Source organism: Panthera pardus, unplaced genomic scaffold (genome assembly GCF_024362965.1).
Source record: "Panthera pardus isolate Hobbes unplaced genomic scaffold, ASM2436296v1 HiC_scaffold_22, whole genome shotgun sequence".
Lineage (NCBI taxonomy): Eukaryota > Metazoa > Chordata > Mammalia > Carnivora > Felidae > Panthera > Panthera pardus.
The window spans coordinates 56,887,748-56,904,557 of record NW_026526788.1 but is presented as its reverse complement, the minus strand read 5'-3'; the positions used below and the strand labels follow the sequence as shown (position 1 = coordinate 56,904,557).

The following is a 16,810-nucleotide window of genomic DNA, read 5'->3' as shown; positions in this document are numbered from 1 at the left end:
TCCCAAAGTAATTTCAGTTCCCGGGTCACAGTGTCCCAGTCTGAACAACAACAACAACAACAACAACAACAAAAACAACAACAACAACAATAACAGTTCTATTATATAATTGTTGGATTTTCTTTTTGATTTAAAACTTTTGTTTTTGCATTTTTCTTTGTTTTGTTTTTATAACTCTAATTATCAGTAAATATTTCTTAGTTTTTATGAGAATAAAATAATTGTCAATGTGAAACAGATTTTAAAATGCTAATAATATTCATTCATAACATAAAAATTAGCAATGTGCTTTATTCTAGTAAAGAAAAAGCTTAATTCTACAAGTCACTGGTTTGGCATTCCATATGGTTTCAAATTTGGGAAATCATAGCTATGCATAATTTGTCCCTAGTATGCTGAATGCTGATTCTCAAAGTTCCTCCAATCTAATTTTGTCCAGATCAATGTCAACTTAACAGAGTGTGAAGCACCCACATTACACTAGGAACTGAGATGAGTGTTTTGGGTACAAAGCTAAACCATTGTGTCTGTTCTCAGTTAGCTCATAACCAACTGGAAGACAGCAGAGAAGAAAGAAAGAAATTATCGTGGGCAGGCAGAGGGTATAAATAAGAGTTCTGGGAAGGTACAGAGGAAAAAGGTACTACTGTTCTGTACCAGCAGGGTTTGGAAGGAGATGGCACTTGACCTGGAGACATGTTAACAGATGGGAAGAAATTTGCCAGATAAGGTGGGTTAGAGGAGGAGAGGAAGGGAATTCTAAGCAGAAGTTAAAACATGTATGGAGACTCAGGTGAGTATGTCAAAGTATGCTCGTTTGGGGCAGCCAAGAATAGTTTTAGAGTCAGGGAATGGAATTTAGGGTGAGAGCAGAGGAGAGAAGAGGTACAGATTATAGGCTCATACGCATGCTCAGGAAAGATTGTGAAATGCCTTATCTTTTACACTGGAAGACTGAAGCTCCCAGTCACATTTATCTTACATATATTCTTACAATTAGAAATTTCCATAAGTTTCAGAATTTGGAATACAGAAGAAAATTAAATGAATAAGTGAATGAGTGAACAAATTGAATGAATAAATAATAAAGGCAGAGTTAGCAGTGGGTGTTGGAAGAACCAAGAGGGAAGTACTTTTGAAGGATAGCATGCCCTGGAAAGTGGATATTTGGCATAGTGGAATATGTGATAATGTGTGAACAATGCAGGTCCTTAATTGTGATATGTGTAATGGTAGCATACTTGAATCTCTGCATGGTTAATTATAGTGCCAAGGAAAATTATTATTTTATTGACTGTTGACAGTGATATATGAGGGATGCAAATGGCTGACCCCTTCTTGAACCGATAGGTCATAAGAGTATGTTAGAGTCCCAGGAAAGGTACATGTATGGTGATAGGGTGCAAGCAGAGGAGTTTGAGTGACAGAGAATATGGTGTGCATGCTCCTGTGATTGTGTCCCATGGCCAGGGGGTGGAGGGATGATAATTAGGCTTACAAGTGGCTAGGGTATTCATTTTAGTTAGTTCATTTTTTTTTTTTAATTTTACTTCTTTATAGGAGTAAGTCATTAGCAACAAAATATTCTATGGCCAAGGGCAATTTATTTTCCTCCTCTGGATCTCTGCTTCTTTTCCTATAAAATGAAGAGGCTGGATTTGAAAATCTCTAAAGTGTCTTCCAGCTATGTACTCACTGCTTAAAATAATCTTCTCCTTTAAAGTACTAGGTAAATGGTGGGTGTTGGTGTATATGCATGTGTGTTAGCCAATCCCGACAAAGCTTGTTATATGGCACTTTTAAGATGTATTGATGTAGCATTTTTTCCTGATTTTTAGATGGTTGAACACTTTAGGAATGCTGGCCAATCAGGGTATTGACGTTGTGATACGACACTCATTTTTTGACCATGGATACAATCACCTTGTGGACCAGAATTTCAACCCATTACCAGTAAGTGTGAGATAAAGATTCCTAACTCCTTTTCCATGTGATTCAGTTGTTTTGACTATACCTTGTTCCACAATGGGAGAATTTTCCTCCTCCCTCTGTTACCTGTTAATTTCATAAATTGGACAAAAGCATTCATGTCGTTGTTCTCTTGACCCATTTCACAGACTTTTGGCTTCACTACACACATCTATATATACACACCTATGTAATATGCCTGTATGTATATACATATATACATTTATATATGTATATGAATTTTTATATATTTATATATTTGTTTACTACCATTATTTAAACAAACCTTGTGCAGTTGAGATTCCACATCTACTTGTAGCCTGTTTGAACTCTGCTTGAGAGTGAATTTTTCCAGATTGTTTTCTTTTAATGCTAATAGGAGACATTAGTTAACGTCAGATGCAACATGTTGAAAGCAGATGGGAGCGTGTTGGCCATGATCAGATGCAGTATGAACCCATCTCTTGGGAGTGGCTTAAGTGCACTTACAGTTAGGTGTTGATCCCTATGTGATAACGAGGGGATTTGCCCAGAACACCAGCTTCTCTGGGAAAAGGAAGGCTAAAGAAGAATGGCAGGAGCAGAGAACTTAGTTTGGTTCATTCCTGTATTGAGCAATCACAGAGATCCCACTTAGTCCAGAAAGCTGCACTCATCAGAAATATTACATGGATTATCCTTTTCACAGACATCGTGGTCATGGAGAAAGGTCAGACTCCTCTCATTAGCTCACAGACTATGAGAGCTGGGGTTCCCCTTTGAGGAGATCCGGTCACATCTCCGGTAACAGAGGAACTGAGGGGCACTGGGTGGCTCAATCAGTTAAGCAGCCGACTTCGGCTCAGGTCATTATCTCAAGGTTCTTGAGTTCAAGCCCTATGTCAGGCTCAGTGCTGACAGCTCAGAGCCTGGAGCCTGCTTCGGATTCTGCGTCTCCCTCTCTCTTTGCCTCTCCCCGCTTTGTGCTCACGCTCTCTCTCAAGCTCTCTCAAAAATAAATAAATGAAAAACAAACGAAAAAAACAAAAACAGAGGAGCTGATAGTCCAGGTAGGAGGAGGGGAAGGGAGATGTAGAGCCAGCTCTAGAACCCATCCCTGCACCCTATCCAGTGCTCTTCCAACAGAATTAGTGCTGCCCTTGGGTTCACACTAAGCAAACCCAAGTGGAATCAGTGAGTGTCTGCCGTTTACTTCCTTCTGCCTATTTCTACCCTGTATTCCTCTCACTCTCACCCCTGCCCTGAGCCAGGAGGCCTCCAAACCCAGAACAGAGACCAGTGTGGCACCCAACAGTACCATTTTCATGTCTCCAAAGAGTCCCTCTAGATTAGAGTACTCGGTAATGATTATATCACTGATTGTACATAACTCCAGTCAAATCACAAGTATTAAAACTGATTAGCACAGTCGCTTTTGTTGGCAGGCCGGGATACCTCTCTGAAAGTGTGTGTGTTTGGGGGCAGGGTGGGGGGGGCAAGCTAATGTACAGTGCAGAGGGAATTTTCAGTTTGTTTATTTGAGCTCATAAACTTGTAGAGATAAAACAAAATAATAACTAGAAAAGTCTCTATGAGGTGTCAGCATTAAACAAATATAATGTCATACAAAAATAAATATTTATTGACCCATCAGGCACTGGGGAGGAGATTAATAATAAATAAATGAATAAACAAATAATAGAGTACTAGAACAAGAAGACAGTATGGGCTCTTTTGGAATGCGTGTATAGGAAGGCTTCTCTGAGAAGGTGACATTTAAGGCAAGAGCCCAATGACAAGGAACCAGCCATGCGGATTTTGTAGAGGAACTTTCAGGTAGGGGAAGGGGCTAGCACAAAGGCTCCAAGGCAGGAATGGGCTGGGCATGTTTGAGGAAACACAAGGACACCAGAGTGATGGGGGCCTGACAGAGAAGGGGGAGACTGGTTGGACATGAGGCCACATAGATCACATAGGGCTTTGTCAGTTAACAGGAGTTTGACTTTATTGTATGTAGTATGAAAAGCCACTGGAGGGTTTTATGCAGGGAAGCAATACAACCTAGCTTATATTTTTAAAAGATCTAGTACAATTAATGCATCAGCTGTTATTTGTAGTTGTAATAATAATGTACAGACCACTTTCATATATGGTACCTCAACAATGCTCCATATACGCTGTCCTCCCTCTTCTCTGTCCTCCCTTCTTGCCTTTATCCCCTCCCTTCCTCATTCAGATTTCATTCACTCCTCCTGATCATGTACTACATGCTGATAATTATTCCTGGCAGAGGGCCTCTTTGATGAACCAAACAGACAAGGTTCCTGAACCCTTGGAGCTTATAAGCTAATGAAGCATAGTGAAAAATGGAAAATAAATAAACATATAAACAAGGTAATTGCACTTGGTCGTAATTGCTCTGAAGAGAGGCTGGTGAGAGAAGTAGAACTATTTATATTTATTTTGCTGAAGAGAAACTAAGGCTCTGTGAAGATATTAAGTGGCTTGTCCAAGGTCAGACAAGTACAAGGAGCTGGAGCTCTCAGAGTTTTGTAGTTAGTTCTACATCTGATTGTCTTCTCTCTTCCTTGAGGTACTCTTTGGTGTCTGTCCTGTGGTCTGCGGCCAATACTTGCTTCATTTGGGTCTGGAGATGGAAATGGGCATCTTAAGGAACTGGAGAGAAGAAAACCTTAAGCTAAAAAAAGATGGGTCTTCGGGTGACTAGACAGGCTTGATTTCCAGAGTTGGACAAACCTGGATTCCATATCAGTTCTCTGTGCACCTTTGCTGGCTGTGTGTAGGTTAAAGGTGCAAGTCCTCATGGCTTTGGTTCTCCCCAAATGAGTGTTGTTGCAGGGGACTTCCTTTACAAGCCCAGCACAAGAGACCTCACTTGATAGGTGGTGGCAGCAGAGCTCACATGAGTTCATGGCAAGCTAAAGTAAGTCCCACTGATTCAGCACAACCGCTCAAGTGAGCTGGGCAGCTGTATCCCTAGAAACACCACACTCTGATAAAGTGTAAAAGCACTTAAGGTAGCAGGCTTCAGGCTTTCTTTTTATCTTTCTTTGTGCCAATAAATTCTGCACCTTATAAGTTGAGAACTTGATAGCTGGGAGAACTTGACCCTGGAAAAAATTTCCTAGGCTAGACCAGGGCACCAGTCAAACAGACCTTGCCAGCAGGCTCTGGAATGGGTAATGGAGACAGACCTGGGAGTCATACTGGTTGCCACTTCAGAGAGTTGTGCAGTTGATGACCGAACATTGCCAGTAAAAACTTGTGGATTTTATGTTGTGATTAAATCTTCGAGAGAGTTTGTTGAAAGCTTAGGGGATTCATGAGTTGTGTTTTGATTGTCTTCCAGAAAAACCAGTATTCTCCCTTCCAGTTTCTTCAAACCCAGCTCAGTGCATTTAAGGAAAAGACCTTATTAGCAAATACTGTTTTGTTTTTGTTTCTGTTTTGTTGCTGCTCTTAGAAAAACTTAGAAAAAAGTGAGGAACTTGGCCTAATGGCTGCTTAGCCCATATCCCATTTTACGCCTCCACCTGCCCAGTCAACTTTGATCCCAGCTTGTAGGATTCTAGCAGCTCTGACAAGGCCATTCCAATAGTGCTGCTCCAGTCTAAGGTAAGAGAGAAGATGAGGGTGGCCCTTTAAAAAAGAAACTTGTCTTCACAAAAGATCATTTCCAGCTACATCCCATGTTCTTTATGGTTGTTCCTCTAGAAAAGTGCCAACACTCCTACTGTTGGAGATTTTCCCTCTCCTGGGAAGAGGAGAACATTTAGTTCAGCAGTGCTTCATCACCAACTCCCACCCCTTTCCCCTGACCTGCCTGCCATTGGGAAAGAGGGAATGTGTGAGTCTCCACAGCCAGTCAGCCAGTCAGGGGCTCCCTTGGGAGTAAGTGATGTTTGTGCAGAAGAGATCTGCACATTTGGTGGACATAGTCCAGACCCCACCAGCCGTGGGCATTTCTCCTACGAGAGGGTTTTGGAATTTAGCTTGTGCTTTTTTTAAGAGCTTGATTTACAGAGCTTCCAGGGAAGGGAATGGTGAATTACTAGTCAACATCTTTTTAACTCCCACGCCAGCCGAGCAAATATAATTCAATTCAAAAAACATTGACACTTCAAATGTGTCTGGCTCTGTGCTAGGTATTCTGGGGACACAGAGATAAATAAGATATGGTTCCCTCATCTGCAGAGCTAACAGTCTGGCGTGTGTTTGTGTTTGGGGGATTACAGTTTAGTCTTCTAGAATAAAACAGAAAGCTAGTTCCCACTGGACTGTGTTTTCTCTACTGGGTGTAGTGCTGGTGATAATTATATTTGCTGTCACCTTCTTTTTGCTGATTGTCACTGCTGAATAATAATATTCAGTTCAACCCAATGCACATTTACTGAGCACTTACTGTATACATCGTTCTGTATACTAGGATATAGTCAGTGGTCATAGACTGGAATATTACTCACTAGTTTATGGTGGGATTGAGCCTATGGCTCTGGTTCCCACAGCAACATGCTCCAAGCCAAGCCTTCAGGTGTCATTTGGTTACTGGAAGGAGATTCTGAATCTTAATGGTGCCTGCCTAACTCTGCTGGTTAGCCTGTCACAGGGATGAGGTCCTAAGTGCTCCATCCTTGTTTTCCTTGAACATGTAAGACAGTGCCCCTGATGCACTGCACAGCTCCGACACAGATGCAGGATTAGCTTCAGTCTGTCTCTTTCCCGAGAATGTCCAGTTACAAACCCATGTTCCATTGATGCTGGATTAATGCACAATTTCTTCTTGTAAGAACAACACCACTTACATAGGAGGCCCCATGGGGAGCAGCAGGAGCCTGGGACTATGACAGGATTCATAGGTACTGTTCTTAACTCTGCCATTAATTAGCTGTGTATCTTTGGTACCAGTTTTTTCATCACTTAAATTGCAATAAAAAATGTCTTTTCTATCTAGCTCCAAAAGATACTGTTATGTTCCTTGAGAAAATTAGATAGGACAATAGGATTCTGATTATAGGATTCTGATTTCATATATATTTATACACATAGAAAATTACTGGAATCTCTTCATATATCTAAAAGTGGTTTTGTTTGGGTAGTGGGATTATAGACAGTTTTAATTTTCTTCTTTGTGGATTTCTTTTATATGTAAAATTGCTATAGTCAGCATTATTGCTTTTTTAATCTGAAAAAAAAAAAGGCTTTAAAATTTTTTTTTTTAATTTTTATTTTAGAAATAGAAAGCACATGAAGGGGAGAGAGGGGCACAGAGAGAGAGAGAGAATCTTTTTTTAAATGTTTATTTCTTTTTGTGGGAGAGAGAGAATGCAAACAGGGGAGGGGCAGAAAGGGGGACAGAGGATCCGAAGCAGGCTCCACGCTAATAGCAGCAAGCCTGATGTGGGCTCAGACTCACGAACCACGAAATCATGACCTGAGCTAAAGTCAAACATTCAGCCAATTGAGCCACCCAGGTGCCCCGAGAGAGAGAGAATCTTAAGCAGGCTCCACACTCAGTGTGGAGCCCAATGTGGGGCTCGATCCCATGACCCTGGGATCATGACCTGAACTGAAATTAAGAGTCAGATGCTCAACTGACTGAGCTACCCAGACATCCCTAAGGCGTTTTTTTTTATTTTTAGTATTTAAAAAAATTTGTTTAATGTTTATTTATTTTTGAGAAAGAGAGAGAGACAGAGTGCAAGCAGGGGAGGGGCAGAGAGAGAGAGAGAGAGGGAGACACAGAATCCGAAGCAGGCTCCAGGCTCTGAGCTGTCAGCACAGAGCCTGACGCAGGGCTCAAACTCACCAACCATGAGATCATGACCTGAGCCAAAGTCGGCACTTAACTGACTGCACCACCCAGGCACCCCAAGGCTATTTTTTAAAGAAAAAAATCGTGTTTTGAAAGAATTAAGTCTTTAAGTAATTAAGCAAATATTATCCCAGCCTAATTCATTTGTTATTCATGATTCATTTATTCATAAACACTCATTACACTTATGCTGTATGCTAGATGCAGTGATGGGCCCTGGGGACACTGTCCTGGCCATCAAGGAGCTTAGAGTGTGGATGGAGGACAGAGGAGTCAGCAGGAACTGTGGCAGATGTACTTTAGCAGGACAGAAGAGGAACAGAAGCCAGCCTGGGTGGAGGGCAGGAATGGGACATCAAGGAAGGCTTTCTGGAGGAGACAATGCCTGAGCTGGATCTTGAAAGAGAAGGACATGTTAGCCATAGGAAGAAGAGCTTGGGGTCTGGGGAGGATCTTCCAAACAGAGGCAATAGCATGTGCAAAGGGACAGGGCATCAATATCCCAGAGTCGTGGCAGATGGATTATGAAAAATTTCTTAGGAAAGCTTTTCCCATTGCTGTCCAGTGGCCACACAGGGTGTGTGAAAATTAAAGAATTTCAAAGCTACAGCCCTGGAGGTGGTGGGGCGGGGGAGGTACAAACCCTAGCCAAACCAGCCTGTGACCTGTTTCTTGGTATAGCTGCCTTTCTTTTTCTTTTCTTTCCCGTGGGAGCCATCAGGAAGATGAAAGAAGCAGAATGTACCTGTTTAGGGGTAGCTGTGATGTGAAACCCAATCCTCTCATTAGAGGCCCTGACAAAGACTTCTCCATGAGCAGCCTTTCTTTGTGGGGCCCTGCAGCCGCTGAGAGAAGGGCTTCCACCGCTGCGCCATCAATCACTGAGATCCAGGCTGGCTCATGTCAGTGGCCATGGCTCCCGGGCTGCATGCCCAGCAGGTGTGACTTGCTTCTTTCCTCCTCTGTGCCTCTAAACCCTGGCCTCTCAGCTCAGAGCTTGTGGCTGCCCCATCAGACCGGGCTGGCAGCTCTTCTGCCTCAACCGCTTTAAATGGAAGCCCCTCTGATTTTGAACTACCAGTCCTCATTCTTTGCTTAGTTCTCAACCTGAGCGGTGCACATGGGATGTGAGCAACACACCTGAGCACTTACACCAGCTCAGCCTGATGCAGGCTGCCTCGGGCTGGAGAAAGAGCTCTGCGTGTGAAGTCAGAAGGCACGGACGCGGTGTGCAGCACCGTGTTTCCGGCTCTAGAAAGGGGGCCTAACTATGCTGGGGTGGGGAGTGGGGAGTATTTGAAAGCAGTACTTAAAACTATTGGCTTTGGAATCAGGCTGACCTGAGTTTCAAACCCAGCCTCACCATTTACTAGCTTAGTAACCCTCAAAAAAACATCAATCTCCCCTTGTAAAATGGGGGCAACAGAAGTGTCTGTCTCATAGCATTGCTGGAGAGGATGGGACAAGCCAATGCCTGTGTGTCTTTGACCACATAGTAAGTACTCAATAAGTGTCAGCTGCTGTTATTGTTTATAAAGTCACTTTGTGAGTGTAAAATTCTGTAAGTCATAGTGATAATTATCATTAATGACGTGACTTAGCTGTAGTGAGATAGTATTCATTTGACTATTTGTACAGATAATCTGGAAATCAACTAAAGTAATGGTAACTATCATATGAAAAGTAGATATTTTTGCAAAAATTAAATTACAGGAAAACTAGAGAAACAAAAAAGGAAGCGTGATTCTTGCCCTTGAGAGGGATTGACTGCAAATGGTTAAAGGCAAACTAAAAATTACAATTTATTTTCCTCCCGAGAAGACGCTGCCAGCCTTTCCCAGTGAAGGCAATGAAGGCAGTAACCACACTGCAATACCAACTCTAACACCTTCATTTGGTATTTATAAATGGCCCAATAAGCCCTGGCAACCATGATATGTCACATCAAAGTGCTAATGACAGCACATTACGTGAATCACCGAGAAGCAACAATTGAAAATCTCTCACTGCCATCAACCATTTATATTGCTCCCAGATTGCAGTTGTGAGGGATTTCAGCTACGGGAAGGCGTGCGGCAACCTAAATAAATTAGGGAGAAGAAGCAATTATAGCCGCACGGCATTTGAGCTCAGGAGCGGGTGCCATCCTCAGAGCGGCCTTCACATGATGGAGGAGCAAGGCAAGCTCTGGAAATGAGAGAAGCCGCACCTCACCTAACCTCATCAGTTCACCTAAAACACTGAGAAGGACATTGTTTAAAAATAATCTGACAAGAAAGAGAGGAATGGAGGGAGGGGGGAAGAGAAAAGGGAGAAAAAATAGAATGCTCTTTGGTGGGTTGGAAAGATTGTTTGCGACCGCCACAGTTTGACAAACTTAAGGTTATTTCTTAAGCATTCTATTGAAAACCTACGGGCACAATGAGGTCTGGTTATGACATTTAGGAACCAACAGGACTCTGATAGAAGTGACCTGAAAGCCAAAGAGAATACATTACGTTCTTTCTAAACTCAATTGTGTTCTTGTTGTTGTGTAAATAAAAGCAGGAGTCTTTTAAAATAGAGATAGAATACATACACAGGAATTTTGTTTTTAATACCTATTTAAATATACACTGTAAATTTTTAAAAATCTGTCATTAGCTACCTCACTTTCAACTATTATCTATCTCTGATTTGGTTTTAAGCATTGAAAGGACTAAATAGAACACATCATTTTGACTCACTTTAAACTTAACTTGAGCAGGCCTGTCTTCTCCTCCAGAATTCACTGTTCTTGTCTTGACGTCAAAATCCTTATAGCCTCTCTTCATTAGAACGGTGAATCTCAAGCCTACGCACATTACAGTCGCCTAGGGGGCTTTTAAAAAATACCTGTGCTTAGGCACCACCACCAGGGATTCTGATTCACTTGGTCTGTAGAGGATACCAGGTGTTGGTATTTTTTAAAGCTCCCCAAGTGATTCTAACATGCAGCCAGATTTGGGAACCACTGGGTTAGAAGTTTCTATTTACCCTGATTAAATAGCAATTATCTTCCCCTTTTCTCTTTTGTACTTAACTTTTGCTTCACCTATCAAGATATTAACAAAATTTTAATACTGTCTATCACAAATTCATTTGATAAATATTCATTGACTATTATTTGCCAGACACTGTTCTAGTTTCTGAGGACATAGAGATGAAGGAGAAAGGCGAGACCCTGCCCTTGTTGGAGATTACAGTCTAGTAGTAGAGACTAAAACAAGTAAAATAGCAAATAATTAATTACAAAGTTCAGAATGGTGTGTAGGAAGCAAGCAGGCTGCTCATTTGAAGAATAATGGGGAGAGAGGATATAGAAAACCGGAGCAGGCAGCCGGCCATTGGGGGAGCAGGTAAAGAGCGCAGCATTCTCTCAGAGGTAGTAGAATCTGCAAAGGCTGCTGGCGGGGAGAGGCTCAGCGGCATGTCAGAGGTCATGAAGTGCCTCTAAGGCCACCCTGAATCCTGGTCCACCCGTAGCCAGGCGCAGAGACAGCCAGTGAACTGCCTGGTTCAGTTTATCTCGGGCTCCCCCTATACCTGGTTCCTACTCTACACTTGGCAAACCATTTTGCTTCCAGTCTCTGTGAGAATCATGGTGGTGCCCCTACATCTGGGATCCTCAATTGAGCCTCATGCCTACTATATTTCTCTGCCACCGACCTGGCCATCTCCACATACAGCCCAAGTCACCTCTCAACAGGCTTTGAAATGAGAATGGTGGAATAATGATACTTGCAGAAGCTGGCAGTGAACATTTAGGATTTCATCAGACTATTCTATTTTGGTGTCTGTTTAAAAACTTCAGTGATAATTTTTTATGTCCTCATGCTTAGGGTGTTGTAACATACACTAAAGCAAAGCACTGTTTCAGTTGCTCTGGGACATAAAGAATAAAGACATGTTCTTTCTCTCCATGTTTGCAATCTGTTTGGAGAGATAACACATAGAACCTTGGAGAGGTAGCTGATAGGTGATGTATGTGAAGGTCTGTCTTGTTCACTCAGTATCTCCAGAGCCAGATCTCTGGATAGGAGACATTAGTACCGGCTGGAGGGAAAAGACTAGAAGGGATAATTGGGGAAGGCCTGTGCAACATGTCAGGAGTGGACATTTGTAATATTAGTTACCCAAAGAATACTTGCTCCTAAGAAAGCTCCTTGCCCTGTGGTGCTAGAAAGGAAGGAGTGTCTTAGGACAGAAGGAAAAGCAGGAGTCCTAGATCTGATATCAGGTTCTGCCACCAACTCATTCATCCTGGGGCACTGGGTGCTCTGGATCCATCTCAAAAGTGGTTGTTGAATGTGACCATCTGAGGTCCCCCTTTAGCTCTGATGTTTTCTGATTCGTCTTCGAGATTTCCATACCTGTATCTTCATACAGACCTCCCAGGTGAACTTATATTATTAAAACCTTTAAAATAAAAAAGCACTATTTCACTTTTAAATCATTCAGGAAGGGATCCCTCTTTTCTTAAGACTCTTGTAGCCCTGTGATAGCAGTTATCATTTTCTTTTGTTATTAGAGTTGTTTGGTTACATTGAATTTCCTCTGTGTCAGCTTCTTGAAAACAGAAGCCACCTCTCCTACTCTGCTGTATTTATATCCCCCATAATTCCCACTCATAGGCAGTCCTTACTGAACTCTCAAGATGCTTAGTGACTGGGATTCCAGGGGCTGCAGTGCAGTGCTCAGTGATGGAAATATGGGAGGCAGGCTTTTACTGTCAGGTGTTGTGTGCACACTGGGAGGCAGTAGATCTTGGTGCTTAAGAGATGGGGCTCTGGAGTCAGACAGATCTGGATGTGAATGCCAACTCTTCTGTCTACTTTCTGCATCATGTTTTGCAGATTCTTCATCTTCCATCATCTGTATGATGGGGATACTAATGGTCTGTGCCTCATGGGCTTAACAATAGTGCCTGACACTTAGTAAGTACATAATAATGTGATCATTATTACCTATTCTAAACATATATGAAACTTATTCCTTGCAACTGGATGAAATTCTTACATCTTCGGAAAGATGGGAACATGTGGGAAACAGCCATCCCCAAAAGTAGGTTTACAAATTATAAATTACTATTTACAAATTGTAAGTAACATGAAAAATTTTAGTTACAATTATGTTAGTTGGCACATGTAGATTGTTTTAGAATCTTCAAAACCCTTTAAAACATCATTTCATATTCCATAAACCTGTATAATAATAGTTTTCTTCTTTGGCTTCTTTGACTTTATTATTTAAGGCCCACTATAAGTTTCCACAGCTTATTTCCGTCTATTAATTCATGTGGCCTTCCCAACTCCCTGATAAGGCAGGTAGGATATACCCATCCTGCTTGGCAGAGAAGAAAAATGAGGCCCAGAGAGGCCCAGCAGCTTACCCAAGGGAACACAGCAAGGTAGAGCCAGTGGTTCTGAGTTCTGTGACTCTTCACTACTATTTCATTTTATCCCTGTGGTTCTGCCACAGCTTTGTTAAGTCAAGAATTCAGGTTAATTCTATCTGCTAGCAGGCAAGGCAGATAGAAATGGCAATGAGGAAGCAGAAAGGCTGGCTTCAAGGTAAAATAAAATGATCCAGGAGATAAAACCTGGGATTTAACAGTGGCTGACTCTTGTATATTTCCATTTTTACTGAATAATGAAATAAAAAAAAGAAAGGAACAAAATTTCAATTTCATGCAGCAGCAAGTTGGTTTCACTGCCTATATTGAATGTATTAAAAGAGCAATATAGTGCACCTTGTGGCTCAGTTGGTTGAGCGTCCGACTTCGGTTCAGGTCATGATCTCATGGTTTGCGAGTTTGAGCCCTGTGTCGTGCTCTGTGCTGATAGCTCAGAGCCTGGAGCCTGCTTTGGATTCTGTGTGTGTCTCTCTCTGCCCCTCCCCTGTTCATGCTCTGTCTCTCTCTCTTTCTCAAAAATAAATAAACATTAAAAAAAGAAAGAGTAATATAGAGGGTCTACCTCTCTTAAGGCAGTTACCGCTTTGCCCCATTATTATATATGTATGTGTCTACCTCCTTGATAGTGGGACCACTTTAGAACCTTTAAAACCCTAGAACCATGAGTAGTGCAGGAGCTGGACCATCCTCTAATGTTTAGCCATTTGATGATGGATAGCAGATCCAGATCCAGGAGTCAAGTAAATTGTTTGGGAGAGCCACGTTGGGACATTTGTGTTCTTATTTTTTTTTAATGTTTATTTATTTACTTAGAGCACGAGCAAGGGAGGGGCAGAGAGAGGGAAAGAGAGAATCTGAAGCAGGCTCTGTACCATCAGCACAGAGCCTGACATGGGGCTCGATCCCGTGAACTACGAGATCATGAGCTGAGCCAAAATCAAGAGTCAGATGCTTAACCAACCGAGTCACCCAGGCACCCTGCATTTGTGTTCTTGAGGAAGATTCCAAGATGGCTCTGAAGGACAAAAGATCATTAATGCCCCTTCATTAATCTTACCTCCTGGGAATTACTGCAAACGTATTGGAGGCTTTGCCATGAATATGAATTGATCCAGACCCTTGCCTTCTGGCCAAATGGAATAGGAAAGAAGGTGTTGGTGGTATCCATGACAGCATACAAAGTGCCATCAGTCCCTGCAGTGGGATTCAGGTATGGTTACAATGTCTGGAACAGCTGGGGCTGTAGGGGTAACAACTGGACTCAGTTGGTGATTATCTGCCATAAATTTCCAGGTCCTATTCCTCTGTACACACAGGGCTATAGTATTGAGAGATATTACATCTCTAATTATCCATGCTACCTTTTAGATCTTCATCAAGTTTGGGATTTCCCTTTCACCTCCTGGGACCACTCAAAATGGAATTAGTAGGTGGGTTGGGGAATGATTTACATGTCCTACTACATGTGAATATTCCCACTAAATGTCCCACTACTTCTCCACATGTGACTCTCCTCAATCAGGACAATCCCCTGTGGACATTATGAGCATTCACGGCACAAGCATGCAAAACATCAATGCCAATATATATTCAGTAGGGAATGTATGTTGGAAGCCACAACAGGACATTGAATTGGTCCCATGAGCCTTACCCACAAGGTCACTTTAGATTTATTTTCCCTACTGGGAACCTTGCCCAAATCTTATTAGTTGAATTCGAGAGCCCTCCTCCCCAACAAAATGAATAGGATAGTGACTTGGGAACTTGTATCTAACAGAGTCATGAGAGTTTGAGTTCCTTCCTCCCTGAAGTTTCTCACATACTTGAATGTATACACATGCCTCTCAGTCCCCATGGAGACAGGGAAACCTCAGTCCCACCTCTAGTCATTTTTCTTCTTAAAACAGCTAGAGTTGGGATAGAAGGGAAGGGAAGGATTGGAGCACTAAGGGAGAGAATAGCTTCCCACCAGTAAGCAAATCTTTGCATTTACATTAATTTAGGGTTTTTTTTTTAAACAACAGCTTTTTGAGATAAAATTCACTTACCATAAAATTCTCTTTAAAAGTGTACTGTTCAGTGGTTTTTAGTGTATTCATGGAGTAGTGCAACCATCACTACTGTCTGTTTTCAAATATTACCTGAAATGGAAACCCCATACCTATTAGCAGTCACCCCTCATTCTTTACCTCCAGCCCCTGGCAACCACGACTCTACTTTCTATCTCTGTGGATTTGCCTGTTCTAGATATTTCATGTAAATGGAATCACACAATATACGGTTTTTTTGTGACTGGCTTCTTTCACTTAGCCTGATGTTTTTAAAGTTCATCTATATTATAATATGTATCAATACCTTATTCCCTTCAGTTGCTGAATAATATTTCACTGTGTGGATACACCACAATTTATTGTCTATTTATCAGTTGATAGACACTAGAGCTGTTTCTACTTTTGGCCGTTGTGAAAAATACCGCTATTAAACCTTAGTGCACGTGTTTTTATGTGGCATGTTTTCATTTCTCTTGGGCATATACCTTGGAGTGGAATTGCTGAGTCATGCATTAACTTTTTGAGGAATTGCCAAACTGTTTTCCAAAGTGACTTCACCATTTTTTATTCCCACCAGCAGTGTATGATGGTTCTAGTTTCTCCATATCCTCACCAACACTTATTATTGTCTGTCTTTTGATTAGACAACACTGACTTTGAAGAATCCTAGTGGATGTGAAGTGGTATATTATGGTTTTGATTTGCATTTCTTTAATGACTACTGATGTTGAGCATCTTTTCATGTGCTTAGTGGCCATTTATGACTTTTCTTTGGAGAAATGTCTATGCAAAAGAGGGGACTATTTGTCTGTGGTCACTTTGACCCATTTAGTTGGTGTGTGAGTAGCTATATTAGCTGCTCTTTGTCAGAAGACATAAACTTGGCAATGTAGCACACTCACTGAGAGCATGCAGCAGTAATTGGGGCTGGTGGCCAACTGCGTCTCCCAATAATCCACTTCTTGGCTTTACATGTTCTTGGATGAACTCAAATTTACACTTGAGGGTGCTACTTTATCAGCCACTCTGATTAATCTGATTGATAGAGCCTGGGACCAAATTTGTTCCATTTGTCTCATACAGTATGATGATTGATATTGTATATCAAGTTGGCTAGGCCGTGGTATCCAAATATTTATCCAAACATTATTCTAGATATTTCAGTAGAGGTGCTTTTTAGATGAGATAACATTTAAATCAGTAGACTTTGAGTGAAGTGTATTATCTTCCATAATGTGGGTGGGCCTCATCCAATCAGTTGAAGGCTTTAATAGAAACACAAGTGAACTCCTCTGAGCAAGATATAATTCTTCAGACTCTAATTTCAACATAGTTCTTCCCTGGGTCTTCAGCCTACTGGCCTACCCTATAGATTTTGGACTTGCCATATTCCACAATCAGGTGAGCCAATTACCTAAAATCAAGCTTTTGATAGAAAGACAGACACACATATACATTCTATTGGTTATTGGTTCTGTTTCTCTAGAAAACCCTAATATATATGGCATTTAATTAAAGTTGATACCAGCAAGACCTTTATAAAAT

General features: G+C 41.6%; 1 protein-coding gene across 2 annotated transcripts in view; it reads left to right on the top strand.

Moving 5' to 3' along the window:
- The window catches only part of HPSE2 (heparanase 2 (inactive)), a 677,801-nt gene that overhangs the window by 543,856 nt on the left and 117,135 nt on the right, over window positions 1-16,810 (top strand). For both annotated transcript variants that reach the window (XM_019459090.2, XM_019459091.2), the window contains exon 9: window positions 1,839-1,953. In XM_019459090.2, the coding sequence (XP_019314635.1) occupies window positions 1,839-1,953 (115 nt within the window). The remainder of the gene's footprint in view (window positions 1-1,838; window positions 1,954-16,810) is intronic.